The 15592-nt window shown below is 41.2% G+C and overlaps 1 protein-coding gene across 6 annotated transcripts in view; it reads left to right on the forward strand.

Annotated features, from left to right (window-relative positions):
- FYCO1 (FYVE and coiled-coil domain autophagy adaptor 1) overlaps positions 1-15592 on the forward strand; it is a 52479-nt gene that overhangs the window by 15648 nt on the left and 21239 nt on the right. For 4 of the 6 annotated variants that reach the window (XM_075083415.1, XM_075083416.1, XM_075083419.1 and 1 more), the window contains exons 5-14: positions 632-738; positions 1607-1750; positions 2494-2587; positions 2995-5625; positions 6679-6771; positions 7800-7918; positions 9313-9480; positions 9903-10052; positions 11513-11718; positions 12051-12195. In XM_075083415.1, coding sequence (XP_074939516.1) covers positions 632-738; positions 1607-1750; positions 2494-2587; positions 2995-5625; positions 6679-6771; positions 7800-7918; positions 9313-9480; positions 9903-10052; positions 11513-11718; positions 12051-12195 — 3857 coding nt within the window. The remainder of the gene's footprint in view (positions 1-631; positions 739-1606; positions 1751-2493; positions 2588-2994; positions 5626-6678; positions 6772-7799; positions 7919-9312; positions 9481-9902; positions 10053-11512; positions 11719-12050; positions 12196-15592) is intronic. The other 2 variants (XM_075083421.1, XM_075083420.1) reach the window with 1 other exon arrangement.

The following is a 15592-nucleotide window of genomic DNA, read 5'->3' on the forward strand; positions in this document are numbered from 1 at the left end:
GCTGTAAAAAAATTTAGTGCTGAGTTTTGTGATCCCCCTTATGTTGATTTAACAGCTGTCTTCATAAAAAGATGCATTAATTTCAGTCACGCAGCTGCTCTTCATCTGAAGTAAGAATTAGATTTTTATCAACTTAACAGCTAAGTATTAAGAAAGGCTTTTTGCATCATCTGGGGTTACTGTGTCCGTGGGGATGTATATTTGTATATGTGTACCTCTTTGTTCTATGATTAGATCTGCCCTAAAGCTCTTCCAGCTGTGGCCAGACACGTCTTAAGTAGCCTAAGCAGTCACTTCTGGCTTTGCTGAGCACATTGAGATTTTGCCTTATGTTGGGAATTGCCCTTAGCATAGTCTGTGCTGATGTATTCAGTGTAGTACGTGATTCATTGGTCCTGTGATGTCTTTTGTATTATAAAGTCAACAACAGCCAGCTGTAGATAAAAATTCATCATTCAGAAAAGATTCCACCCAATAACTGTGTTGGGAGAAGGTGTCTCTCAGTGGCAGTTCTTAACTGCTTCCTTTACAACTAATGGCTTATTGTGGGGGTTTTTGTGTCCGTATGTAGGCTGTTTTGGCCATGTCTCTACATGATTACAAATGATTTCTTGTGGTTTCTCCCTTCCAGCTACGAACATCTCTTGGAAAAGGAAGAGCATTTCTTCGTTACTCCCTGGTTCACCAAAGGCTAGCAGACACCTTGCAGCAATGTTTTATGAACACCAAGGTGACCAGGTGAACTGCAGAGTACCTTGTTAACTAACGGGTGTTTGCTCAGTTCGATCAAACGTCATCACCTAGTAGCTATTGAAAGAAATTGAAACCCTTCCAAATGGTTGGCTTAGAGAGCTGGTAATAGGATAGGAAGGATAATAGACCTGGGCCTGGGTCACTGGTTCATACCTATCTTAGGCTGGTAAAGGTTGAAAGTTGTTACAGGTAAATGTGTGTGGAGTGGGTGGACTGATGCTTCTATATGTTGGTTTCAGAGGTGACGTTTTTATAAGCATTGAAAATCCTGGGTTTGATCTTCTGTGCTGTACATCATAAGGGAGGATTAATTTGGATGTGTTGCACAAAGCCCCAGAAAGCATTTGTGTATATCTCTGGATTGTCACACAGAGGAACAGCTTGCCCTTGGCCAAGGAACACCGAAGATAGTTTGTAGTTGGTTGAAGGGCACTGGTAGGGCTTTTAGAATAAGCCAACTATTTGCATAATGTGTTAACTCTGGTTGCTGCTTTCTGTCCCTCAGTAAGTGTGTGCTTTAGGTATTTACTGTGTGATTATCCAGTGTATAGCAAATATTTTGTGTTGCCAGCATTTTGCCCAAGCACTAGAGCAAAAAATATTTTGTGCAGGGGCTTCATTAAATATATTTCTGTGGAATTCATTGAAGCTGTTTGATTTCATTAACATCAAAGTGATGGGATGTTGGTTGGTGGGTCTGGTTGTTTCCAATTTGTGTTTTGGATAGCGTATGATAATTTTTCTGGAATGGAGTGAATAATGATGTTGTGGAAATTTTTTGTAAGTGAAACTGCTGCTTCTTTTTTACTTATGAATGAGTATTACTTAATTTTTGTTTTGTTTTGTTTTCAAGTGACTGGTACTATGCAAGAAGTCCATTTCTGAATTCTAAAATGAGTTCTGACATTGTGGGTCAACTATATGAGCTCACTGATGTTCAGTTTGACTTGGCATCAAGAGGCTATGATTTAGATGCTTCTTGGCCAGCATTTGCCAGGTAAGATAGAAACACTTTGTCGTTTTATATTAACAGCCATAAAATACCTGCCTGCTACAAAATCTGTAAAAACTTCTGCTTTTGAGGGTAGGAGTACTTGTGTTAGAACAGGCATATACTTTCTCCATGTAATTTGTCTACAACCAAATTGGCCTTTTTTTCCTTTAGTGAACTGTGTGCCAGAGATCAGAGTTGATGCTCTCTGATGGAGTACTTCCAGTAACTGCAGTTTAGGCCCAAATCCCAAGCTATTCTCATCTTCACAGGCACAAGAAGAAATGTTTGTAGCTCCTTCTGAGCTGAGATGTGTAGTGACTGAACAGCCAAGCAGTGTGCTTCAGTTGGAGCAATGGTGGAGATGGCAATATGCGGTCACCACAAGCCTGATCCCACCTCAAAGCAGGGAATAACAAAAACTACTAAGGAGTTTTCAGTGGGAGTTTTCTAGGCTGCATGCTGCCACCATCTGTTTGAGCTGCCACCACACAGCAATACAGTTTTGTAGAGCAAAGCTGCATTGGTTCTTGTGGATGAAGGAAGTCATGGCTACCAGTCCCATAATTTTTTATTGGTGCCTTTGATATTCCAGTTTTGTTTTCCATCAGCTTCAGCGGTTGTTGGCCCAAACATGTCTTTTTGTATGTGCTAGTTACAACTAGATAAATCTTACATGTAAGATTAGAAAGACAAGTATGTATGTGCTTAAACTTCTCTTATATATTGTTTCTCTGTGTCGTCAACAGGAGGACACTGTCCTCGCTTGGATCTTCAGCTTATTTATGGAAGGCCCCAAGTTGCAGTTCCAGCATGAGCAGTTTAGTGAGCAATTATTTGCAGGTAAGCAAATTACAGAATAATGTTTATGTGGCATGGTAGATTAATGGTGTAGTTCCAGAGAGCTCGGTGGTTTTATGGTGATTATAACTCTTATAATGGTAAACTACAAAAAGAGTTATTAATTAAAAGTAAAAGGAATTGTCCAGTAACTGATTCAACTGAACATGCAGATCTTAGGGAGGAAAAAAAATATATTCAGAAGACCGCCTGCAGATAAGTATGTCTTAATTTATCTTTTGTGAAAATAAGCCCCATTTCCTATAAGTTGATATCTTGTAGTGCTGTGAACGCAACATATAACGTCACTGTGCATTAAGAACCTGAACTTGTTCTCATTTGAAAATGCCATTTAAATGCATGTTTAATACTTCTTAAACTTTCTGATTTTTCCCTTTCTGTTCATTTAGGCCCAAGAGTTTCCCTCCAGTCCTGATGCAAATAGCTCACTAAATGTTGAACACCTTGAGGGCTTTGAAGAGATGCGTGTAGAACTTGACCAGGCTGAGCTGAGGCAGAGGGAACTTCAAGGTCGTATTCACCAGCTAGAAATGGAAAACCAGGAGCTCCACGCAGCTGTTAGTCTTCAGAAAGAACAAGTACAGGTAGAAAAGGAGAAGAGCAATAACTACAGTGAGGAGAACTCCCGGCTGACAAAGATGATCACAGAGTTACAGAAGCAATGTGAGGTCTCACACTTCACTCAGAGCACTGTTCATGACCTGAAGAAGTGCCTGCAGTCACTGGAACTGAACACAGTCGAGCAGCAAAAGGAATATTCAACAAAGCTGGAGCAGCTGGTGACCAGCAAGGAAGACTGTGCCTCAAAACTGCAGATGTTGAATCAGGAGCTGGAGGCCTCTAGGGCTTTGGTTGCTATGAAGGATCTTTGCATCAATGAGCTCAAAACCAAGTTGAGTTCCACAGAACAGAAGAACCTCAACCTCCTGGCAGAAGTTGGTGATGCCTCGGAGGAAAAAGGACAGCAAGCCACAGCCCACTGTGACTCTGCCCTACAGATACAGGCACTGTTAGAGAAGCTTCAGGAGACAGAAAAGGAAAAGGCAAATATGCAAAGGCTCAATGACGAACATGCATCTCAGCTGAAAGCAGCAAGGGAAGAGCTGCAGCTGAAAGAAAAGGCACAGAAGGAACTGGAATCCAGATACAATCGCCTCAGTGCTGACTCCAAAGAAGAGAGTGAAAAGCTGCTTGGGAGCCTGGAAACCATGGCAAAGGAAATGGATGCACTTCAGAAGGCCCTCACCCTGAAAGGAAATGAGATGGCTGAGCTCCAGACCCAGGTAATGGGGTCGCTGGCTCAGGTGGGGTCACTGGAAAAAAATCTTGAGGAAGCAAGGAAAGAAAAAGAGAAACTTGAGGAGGAGCATGGTAGGAGGGAAGGAGCACTAAAGCAGGAAGCCCAGTCGCAAGCAGAGCAACTTGAACTACAGGAGAGTCACTTAACAAAGGTGAGTCAGACTGCGCGTAGCCTTGAGGAGCAAAACCGGAAACTCTTGTCTGAGAAAGAGCATCTCAGCCAGAAAGTCAAGGAGCTGGAGGAACAGGTGGAGCATCAAAACACTGCAGTGAGTGAAATGGGTGAGGAGAGCAGGAAGCTGAAAGCAGAGAATGCAGATTTGCAGGAGTCGAAGAAGAAAATGGAAGGGAAGCTGAAAAATTTGGAAGCTTCTGAACTTTCCCTGGAAGCTGAGGTAGCCAGGCTGAGAGCCTCTGAGAAACATCTTCAGAGCGAGATAGATGATGCCCTGGTGTCAGTTGATGAAAAAGAGAAGAAGCTCCGGGGCCAGAACAAACAGCTGGATGAAGACTTGCAGAACGCCAGGAGACAAAGCCAAATTCTGGAGGAGAGATTAGAGGCACTGCACTCAGACTATGAAGAACTAAAGCGAAGAGAAGCGACCACCAAGGAGTCTTACGCCTCACTTGAAGGACAACTGAAGAGTGCCAAACAGCGTAGTTTACAAATGGAAAAAAGCTTAGGCATCTTGGAGGAAAGCAAAGAGTGTCTGCAGTCACAGCTCACAGAGAAGGAGGTAGAACTGCAAGGCATGGAGAGCCAGTGTGAGCAGCTAAGAGCAGAAGCTGAAAGACATAGGAAGAAAGCAGAGACTCCTGAGGTAGAAAAGCTCAGTGTTGAAAAGACATGCCTTAATCAGACAAAGCTTATTGAATCCCTCACATCAGAAAAGGAATCAGTGGAAAAACACCACCTACAGCAGGTGGCTTCTCTGGAGAAGGAAGCAAAAGAGCTGGCCTCCAGACTGACCGTGAGTGAAGAGCAGCTGGAGGTCAACAGAGGTGAAGTGTCTAGGCTGCAAGCAGTAGTCCTCGACCTGCGAGTCAAGCTTCAGCAGACCACTGATGAGGGAGAGCGGATGAGAAGTGAGATAGCAATTACAGAGACTGTCTTGGGTGAGCAGAAGGCGCTTGTCCAGCAGCTGAAAGAGCAAAGTGAGACACTCAACAGAGACCACGTGCAAGAACTGGTGAAATGTAAAGAAAGAGAAGAAGTGCTGAAAAACGAGCTGGAGACAGCAGCCCATCAAAAAGCTGAGCTGGAAGATGATTTGTTGAACCTGAAGGAAGAGCTATCCAAGGTTAAGCACTACTTGGAAGTTGCTAGAATGGAAAATGAAGAAAACAAAGATCTCCTCCACAGGACCAACACGGATATGGCTGAGCTTGGTATTCAGATTTGTGCTTTGACCTCTGAAAAGGTGTTTGCAGAAGAGCAGTTAGCCCAGGCCACAGAAAGGCTCAAAGAACTGGAAGAACAGGCAGCAAAGCAACAGGAGAAGCTGAAGCTTGACATCTCTAATCTCAGACAGGAGAACAAAAGCCTGCAAGAGAAATTAGAGGAGGCTCAGATATATGCTGCAGCTGTCCCAAGTCTGCAATTGCAGCTGGAGACAGTAAAGAAACAGGCACAGAGTTTCCAAGAGACCAGCCAAGAAGAGCTGTCTGCAATAAAATTTCAAATGAGCACAGAGATTCTAAATTATCAGACAAAATTCAAGGTAAATTAATGTGATTATTATAGCTGAAGGAGCTGTGCAGGATTTCCCCTGCTTTACCATCTGCTGCGGCAATTACTGCATGAAATCATAAGGTTTGTGTTGGTCAGGCTCTGAGACTGGCACGCAACTAGCCTTAGCCTGGGAATCTGAAAATGTCTTGCACTCATGACCTAGGCCTATTTGAGGTAAAATAACTCTTCAGAGTTTTTTGGAGATGAATAGTGTGGCCATCTGAGCACAGTGGAGAGGCCATGTGATATGGAAAAGCCAGTCAGCAATGAAGAGGGTGATGATTTCTTATGTTGGCACTGAAGGTGGCATTTTCTGTAACTATTCCCTCTGGTCACAGCTGTGATTTTTTTTTTTTTTTTTTTTTTGGTAGGAACATTGCAAGACCTGTAACCCTACTTCTCCTTAAAACTGATTTTGATGAAAGCAAACTTAGACTGAGACCAGATACTTTTGCAGTTAATTCCCTCATGTATTTTTCTTTCAACTGCTCAGGGTAGCAGCCAAGAAGATCAAAGTTTTGCTTCCAGAAAAACGTGAGTCAGCCCTGTACATGTGAAAAAGCACACCTAAAGGCTGAAGATTTATTGCGTTTGTTCTGCCATTCTGAGGTAATGTCTAAGACTGGCAGTTGATCAGAGGCTTATGCCACCGGTGGTAACCAGAAACCTCGTGAGTTTGAGAAAAGAGCATACATTAATTTATGTTTCGTTTTCATAAAGGCTTCTTAAACCTTCAGTATGATTCAGGCTATCTCACTCTTTTGAGCCAAAGCAATTTGCAAGCTGTGCCTTCTTTTTGTTGAGAATTGTAACAGCCCATAGCAAGTAACAGTAAAACACAGCTGGTCTACCACCGCAGAGGGGAGTTTCCATGAATCCATGATTTGGGTGTCCCTTTAACTGTCTTTCATGAGCCTGACAGTGGTGCTACATTTATCCCATACATGGCAGTAAGAGCACTTGTGATTCACAATTGGGAATTTCGTAGATGAAGGGGTGGCCACTAGAGGAATGCTAACTCCGGGCTCAATCTCTCTGCTAGGCTGTCAGTGAAGAGTGTGGGAAAGTAAGAGAGCGAATTGAGGAGCAGAAGCGACAACAGCATGCTGCAGAGGAAGACATTGCAGAGTTACAAGTAGGTGCTTGATCTGATTAAAAGACAGAGGTGTTTGTGTCAGCAGGCATTAGTGTTATAACTGAGAAGGCAGTCAGCATTTCTGACAACTGTCTGAGAGTCTGAGAATGCCCTTGAATAAATACAGGTACTGCAGACAAAATACTCAGCTGCCAAAAGTCAGTCACTGAAACAGAGATTACGAAAAGCACAGTGGCACTTAGGATTTGTCCTGCTTTGAAAACTAGTTAGGTTTTATCTAAGACCTGGTTATGTGTACCCTTCTTAAATGGGGTATCTGTCCTAGGCCCTGCATGCTCACCGCACACAGCCACCAGTGTGGATCCAACTGTTTGCAGGATGCAAGGGGCACTGAATCAGAGAATCAATCTGGCTGAGAAATAACCCAGCCACAAAAAAAAAAAAGGTTTATTGCAATGCATTTATCAAACTGTTGAGTTAGGACAGTTGTACTGAGATGTAAGGAATCCAGAGAGAAGAAAGTTAAGGGTTTTGAACCTGGCCCTGTCTGCTAGTAGAAATACGTACACCTTTAGATGCAGTTAGGTATGTTCCCTGAGAACTCCAGGTTTGGCAGGCTTCTCTGGAGAGCCTAGCTGTGAAAGAAGTTTTTGTTTCCATTGTCCTTCATGTTCCATATAGTTTTAATAAACAACATTTTCCTCATTTAAATGTTTTTTTTCTTTTGAAACTTTTAGGTGGTGAAAAAACCTTGGGGGCCTTTTCCTTTGCCATTATCTCTGAGAGATTTTCCTTTATAAGGAGGAGAAAACTCAACTGACATGGACTAATAAGAATTACAGGCTTAATACTGTCTTACTTTAGAGCCTATCCCTTATTCAGTGTGACAGAAGTAATCAATCACCAGTACACAACTAATTAGTGTCTGCTTATTCAATAATATCTTAATTGGTGGTTTGGCTTTAACTGATTCTTTTAAAGCATTGTTTAGATGTCTTGGTAATAGTCGAACTCTTGGAAAAGTCTTGGTTTTGTATGTAAGCAAATACAGTAATTTGTTTCACTAGGCTGCGAACACAAGTTTGTCTCGAAAGCTGGATGAAGCAAGAAGGCAGCTGTCTGAATCAGAATCTGCTCGGCTGAAGAAGGAAGAAGAAGTGACCTCTCTAAGAGAACTCTTGGAAAGGTGGGAGTTTGGGTTCTTTACACAAGCTGCTAATTGTAAGCCAAACAAGGGGCCTGTAACCAAAACAGTTTGAAAATGGCTGTGAATTAGCATATGCCACGGGGTTTATATAGGGCAAATAGTGCATGAGCACTGATGGGGAATATAAGATTGACACTTCAGATGAGAAGTATGTCAATTACACAGCAGACATGAATGCAAGGTTTAGGTTTCATTGCATTGTTAATCTAGCTGATGACATTGTATATCTTCCTTTATGAAACTGCGAGACATTCTATAACCTCCTTTTACCTTATAGGTTAGTCACAAAATTAAAACACCAGTATTGGCTCTTTCTTTTTCATAAGGAATGGAAAATGTATGTTTTTTGACAGTTTGTTTTTTATCTCCTCTCCATGAAGTCTCAGGGAATCAGTAAGAATTATTTGAATGGGACCACATCCTGCATGTCTTTTTCAGGTTTCTTACTATTCGTAAGTGTCTGATGCGGGCTATGTTTCCAAGGTCTGTAATGTGGGCCTGTGTGGTGTGGATTATCTTGCAGTCCAAAACAGATCTTCGTGAGGCATGGGCTCACATGGAGTCTAATGGGTTAACCAAAGCCTATGTATTTTCACATTTTTATGCTGATATCATCTGTCTTTGTGGGAAGACTGATGGTTTTTGATCTATGCTGAAGGTTGTCAGTACAAAATCTAATTCATCAAAATACTTGAATTCAGCTGAATTGGCTGAGTGAGTTCAGCCCAGTTCAGCCCTTCATGTTGTGTTGCTATAGCATTTTTGATCCATTGCAAGGTCTCACAGTACTGAAATTACCGTATTGCCAAGCCAACACTTATATTCTTGGAAGCTTCCTGTGGACAATTCTTTCCACTGGCTGTGCAGTGGACTGAGTTGTCTTAACCTTTAGTTTTTGAATTGCATCTGTGTTAGAAGAATATAGTGAGAAACTAGTTTGCTTCCTTTTTGTGAACATTAAGGCTACGGAGAAGTATGTGTTAAATGTCCCTTTTGTGTGCAACCTGCAGTTGCTGGGCAACCTGTGGCTATAGGACTTTCCCTGTTTAGCTCAGTTTGCAGCAGCTGAATATCTTAGCTTCCAAGGACACTAATTTTATTCGCAGTGTGGTAGCCATCATAAGCTTTGCTATAAGCAGGGAATCCAAGAAATTGCTGATTGCTGACTCTGTTCACCAGATAACAGATCTGCGTGCACTTTCAGTGATGCATAAAACTGGAGAGATTCTGGCTAGCTATAAAAAATATGCACACTGGGAAAAATTTCACTGAAACTACCTGATTATCAGGGTGGAGGACCCCTTTCTTCCATGGGGAAGGCTTGAACACACATGAGCTAAAAATAATTCTTCATTGCCTTTGTATTTGATCAGGATCCAAAAAGAAGCAGATGAAGCAAAAGAGAAAGTCCTGGATTGCAGTGAGAAGCTCAGCAAGGTGGCAGCAGACAAAGATAGCAGCGACCAGAAGTTACTTGCTGAACTGGATGACCTGACGAGAACAAAACAGTTCCTTGAAGAACGTTTAATAGAACTTATCAGGTTGGCACCAAAATAAACAGCAAGGAGAAATTAAAATCCTAGCTTAGGTTGTTAAAAGATACTGCCTAGGTGGTTCAGTCATATTTCTGAATAGAAGATACAGGTAATGGCCAAGTTTATCAGCAGTTGAAATTTTGCATTTCCATAATGCAGTCAAAAATATAGCATCCAATATTATCTCCGCCTCAATTTGCTGTCTGTTTTGCAAAAATATTTAGTTCTCTACATGGTGTGTATTTTTTTACCCACCTTCCCAAGAGTTTCAGTTTCTTGATCTATCTTTATTTCTGAAAGCTCCTCAGAAGTTACAGCAAAACAATTTTTACTGTGAAGCTTTGACCAGCGTTCAAATTGAGGTTGGTTAACATGAAACCAGCACTGATAATTTCTATGTGTTTTTCTTTCTAACTGTGTTTCTGCAGAGATAAGGATGCTTTGTGGCAAAAATCAGATGCTCTGGAGTTCCAGCAGAAGCTTAGTGCAGAGCAAAGGTGGCAGGGGGACACAGAGGTTAATCATTGTCTAGACTGCCAGAGAGAGTTCTCATGGATGGTGCGCCGACACCACTGCAGGTCAGTTTGTTGAACTCTGTTTCGCTGTTCAAAAGCAAAATTCATTATGATTATTTACAAGGATGAAATCCAGTTCATTGGTCAAAATCATCGATAGAGGACATTGTAGAGGCTGAAAAAACGCATAAGCTCACAAGGGAACAAGACATATTAATTGAAAGGTCCCTTGACATGTATTAAGGCAAGGATCTGAATGCAACTCTGACTTGGGGAGTCTGTCAGTTTCTCATTTCTGGAAACAAAGATAATCACACCCTACATAGTTTGTTTTTTTTGAAGGACTTGTTTTTAATATATTTATTATGCATTGCTCTGTGCATGCTGTAAGCAATATTCACTAAGATGGTTTTGCTATTGCGGTGGAAGTATTGCAGAGCAAATCCAACATGCTGTGCAATTATAAATTTGGTTACTTACTCTAGGTATGTTCAGAGATAATTACCAGTTGCAGAGTAATCTCTTAAAAAGAAGTTAATATTAAATTATTTCCTAAACAGTTTGCCTGCTTGGAGTTATTAGTTACCCAATCTATATTTATTCAAATATATTTAAGTGGATACATTTTGGGATCTTAGTGACATGTTTGTTTTGGCTCTTTACTGTTCTTTGTCCTCATGACCTGATTCATCACGTAAGGTATGTAGTACTGGGACTGTTTCAATTGCTTATGAATGGAGGGAACATTCAATGGGGATTAATGAATAACAAAGTCATTTCTGATTAAAATTTCCAAACTACTCATTTCTACTAAAGTCTGTGAAACCTGCTCATGTTTTCACCTAGTAAGGATTTAATGATTATGAAAAACAAAACCACTAAGACTTCACAAATAACAGTCATCCTTGTTTGGTGGTTTTCTTCATGAAAGTCTTAACATGTTCATTGAAAAGTAGTTGACAGGTTTAATACTGAGAGCCTACAGAGTGGAGAGGGCAGGAGGGATGGATGAGCATGTATGTTGTCCAAGATTGTTTCTTCTTCCCTGTCTGAAGGGGAAAGGGGTGATTACTAAGTAGAGACATCTAGATATGTTCTTCAGTCCTTACAGTCATACAGAGTTTTGCTCTAACTGAGCATGAGATTTGGCCTGTGTAATGTTAAGTACATTTCCTTTTTATGTACTTTATATATTATTTATTTGTATTGGATATTTGTGGGTATTTAATTGTTTTATGTCTTTATATTTAAACATACTTTTTTTTTTTTAGTATTTTTATGTTTTTTCTGTTTTCCCTATTTATTAGGACAGCAAAGTATGAATGGGGATTTCTGTCCTGTGTTTGTCAAGAAAACTTGCTTCACCTCAGGAAGCAGCACAGTCTGAGTTCTGCCATGGATGTAGCATTCAGGCTTTTTCAGAGAACAAGACAATTATGACAAAACCCCAAACTCTGTCATGTAGATATGTTTCACCTGTACATGGTACTATTCTAACACCTTTGGTTTTGAATCATTTCTAGAATGTGTGGTCGCATTTTCTGCTACTACTGCTGCAACAACTACATGGTGACAAAGCCTGGTGGAAAAAAGGAGCGTTGCTGCAGAGCTTGTTTTAATAAGCCTAGAGTCGTTATGGACAGTACAGATGACTCTGGATCCAGTGCCAACCAGGAAGGATCACCAGCTTCACTGGAATCACCTGTGTCACTGTCTGAGAGGGCTTTTGGTTAGTGTATTGTTTGTATGCTGTGGAGAAATCAGTAGGATGGTTCTTAGACATTCTCCAAGAAATCACATGGTCACCTCCAGCTCCAAGCACCTACATGTTCATGGAGTGTTTTTAGGGTGGGACTGGTCCCATATTTGAATCTGATTGATATTGACAGAAATTTGCATGTATATTAAATGAGTGTCAGTCAGCCTGAGATTTTCAGTTGCTAATGCTTCTGTAGAGGTAGAGGAATGGCCCAGTCTTCCCCCTTAACGGTTTTGCTTGTTTCTTTTCTGACAACCAGCTAATATTGTTAATGTTTCTTTTCATGTCCTTTTATGGCACAGTTGCAAGTCAAGCTTCTAAACTACCAGATGATGCAGCGTTTGATATAATCACTGATGAGGAGCTGTGCCAAGTACAGGAATCAGATTCTCTCCACAATGAAAGTCAGATGGAGAGAGAGTCTCTGGATCAAAGCGTGACAGACCTGTGAGTAAACACTGCTTCGTGGAGAGGGGACTTTTTTGGGTTTTGTTTTGAGTGGGTTTTTCTCCATTCAGTGGGGATAGCCAACCCCTGCATAAAGAGAAGACACTTCTGTTGCCAGCCACATATTCAGTAGACCAACACAAAATAATTTTGGCCTATTTGCACAGTCAGCATCAAACCTAGTAAATCCAGACAGCTCCATCCTCACCTTCCACCTGCTGCACCATGGCACAGAGGAGTAGTCCCAGTTCTGTGCTGTCACCAGGCCAGCTGTCACCATTAAAACCAGCTTGCAGGCCACACTGGATCACTGGTCATTCACACTTAACTTATAATAGGAGCTAAGCAATACTTTCTGTCCGACTCACCATTATTTAATATCAAGAGAACAAGGGGGTGTGGAAAAGATACAGAAAGATTTGTACTTTTTGTGACGGGCGTCATGGAACTGAATATGAAATAACTGGTCTGTGTCTGTGGGATTCCTTACTACTTCAAAGATAACAGCTTACAGAAAAGAAAAAGAACAGGAAATGTGTAGCTCAATCTGGCATAAATTTGTTCTCTTTTTCTTAAGAAAATGAGAGTCAATGCAGGTTTAAGTAATTTTTCAACATCTATTTCTACATGAATAAGCAATGAACAGGATCTAAAGGCATCCAAATATCCGAGTACTTGGTTTGCAAACTGTGTTGTGGTATTGTAGTTTAATGTATATGCACGTTTACACAAAGTACTGGTTTACTATCATTCAAATATTTTCAAATGTTTTCCAAAAATTCTGTTCTGTAAAATACAGAATAATCATCAAGATTACATAATAATCTTCTTAAGTTTTTATATATTTGCGAAGAAATAAAAAAACAATTTCACCTAAATTCTGTACTTGTTTTGCTTCTGAGCAGAAAAATAAGCATGGTAAATCAAAATGTGAAACTGAAAATAGCAAGAGATTAACCAGCGTAAGGCTGAGAAAGCAGACCTAGACTCTTTTGCCCTCAGCAGACCCATTTCTGGCATAAACCACAGTGGCTTGCTACTTGGATAGAAGGCAGACTGTACAGACTTGTTTATTTGGAAAAAAAAAACTTTTCAAAATTGTACATTTTTGTTTCTTGGTAAAGTTCTGTGTATTCTGCCTATTTTGTATGCTGTTGACATTGACAGTATATTCGTGTTTATCATGCGTTGGGCAGACGTGAACATACTGAGCTTCACAAGGCTCTTGTGAAGTTAGTGTTGCCTTTGTTTTGCAAAGGGACGATTTGCAGTGGGGGATTTGTATTTGTTTTAAGAAGAAAAAAGGTGTAATGTACTACTACTTAGAATTTGTGCTGTCTGCAGAGGGGATACCACAAGTGAGTTATCTCTGGAGAATACAGCCAGGAGAAAAGAAATAAGTGCGTGTCACCATATTTTTGATTTGGTATTGGGCTAGATTTCTCTGTCCCACAAAGTATTCAGGATGGAAGGAAGGATTGCCACTAATGCAGGAATACCGCTCTTGAAGGGTGCCCATGCAACATCCTACTTATACCATGCAAACTTTTAAAGGGTGTCCATCTGCCCTTGTTCACAGATTATACGCAGGAAAGCCAGGAAATAGCGTTTTATCCTTTGTTGTTCTCGGCTCATTAGTGTTACGAGCCGGTGGGAGAGTCCTACTGTGGTCATACTTGGAGTTTGAGACAGACTTTACAGAGAACACAGACCACACCTGCCCTTCCCCATGACACTTACAATGTTTGAAAGGTCTCACTAGCCTGAACACTGGAGGATAATGCAGGAGAATGGCCTTCCTACACTGATTGATTTGAGCATCTCATTTTGATTGGGTGGTTTTGTGTTACGGGGGAGATGCAGAAACTGATATGTGAGGCAGATGGTACCTGTGGTATGTGTTGAAGAAAAAAAGCAGAGCGCAGTGTTGATTATGACAGCACAGAAGTTTCCTCACTTGTTTCTGTGGTGAGGAGTATATGTGCACCCAAAGCCTGAGTGTAGCCTGGCACATGAGCATTTGATGCATATCAGTGCAGCATTTGATACCATAGGTGTTTGAGGGTAAACACACCAGAACCACTCTCCTGAATGAGAGCCAAGGCTCTGCTAACCCTCTGTCCTGTCTTTGACAGCAGCACACAGCAGATGTACTGATAATTTCCCAGTGTGTTTTCTCCTGCCTTCCAAGGATCTGCAGTTCAGGGACTTTCCGAGCTATTGGTTTCGCTACTGCAGATTTCTTGGCCATACTGAACTGGCAGACCACCTTGACTTTCTACAGACCTTTGGTTTTATTGTTGTTCTGTTTTTTTTTTTTTTTTAAAGTGTCCAGCTGAATGTGGCGTGATTTCTATGTGGAGGCTTCAGGTAGTCTTGAAGTATGAAAAATAATCCACTGGCATCCGATTAATGTTCTCTTTGAATGAAACTGAATATATGGGGTAGAATTTGCTTTGGTATTGTGCCTGGGGAAGACACAAAGGATCCAAGGTTGTGGTTGCTAGATGCGTGTCTGAGGAATCCATACGAATAAGTAAGCTTTCAGAACAGACTTCTTTATTGGGATTCTGCTGAAAATAGTCCAAGCTATTAATTTTTTTGCCAGAGATTTGAACTAACTGGTGCAGCTTTAAAATGGAGGGAGATGAACAGCCAAGAGAGGGAAGAGACAGGAGGCTGGGTGGTCCAAATAGAGAGAAGATCTGTGATAGACGTGCTCTATTGACATAGTTTATTACAGCCTTACTCCAGCTGAGTGTCTGGCTGAGATTTTCACACTGACCTTACCTTATTCTGGGTGTGAGTCCTTGCTGGATTGGAAATGGGAGTTGGTGCTCAAAGCAGTGAATTATTTTATTTTCTATTTGTCCACCTTTTGGTGTCTACCGTACTGTTACTCTAGTTTTCGCTTGTTCTCTTCACTTAACCCTGCCCTCCTAGTTCTTTCCCTGAAGTGGCATGGAATGATTACAACATTACTTTGCAAGAGCAAATTCTGAGAGACTGCTTTTTTTGGTACAGGTCAGTTGAGAACCAAATAAAACGCATCTTGGTCATGAGCTGCACAGGTGTGTGGCAAGGTAAGATGGATGCGCTACCAGCATAACCTGATCTGTACCAGCTGACCTTGAAGCAGCTCTTTCCTAAAGGTTAGGATTAGGCAGCAGTCGCTTCATGCTTTCAGGTCTGTTGTTTGGAGCAACCTGATTAAAATCTTAATGTGAGAAGCTGAGATAAGTCGTGCAATTGCGGCACATCCTGCTACTTCAAAGCTCACGGGTTCTCTTTTGAAGTGTTGTATTTTTAAACTCTTTTATTTATAAAGCATTCACAGTTGCAGGTTGTATGCTAAAACAAAGGTTAGGATATTATATAGCACCAGGTCAAAGTCCCC

This window comes from Phalacrocorax aristotelis, chromosome 2, assembly GCF_949628215.1.
Source record: "Phalacrocorax aristotelis chromosome 2, bGulAri2.1, whole genome shotgun sequence".
Taxonomy (NCBI): Eukaryota; Metazoa; Chordata; class Aves; order Suliformes; family Phalacrocoracidae; genus Phalacrocorax; species Phalacrocorax aristotelis.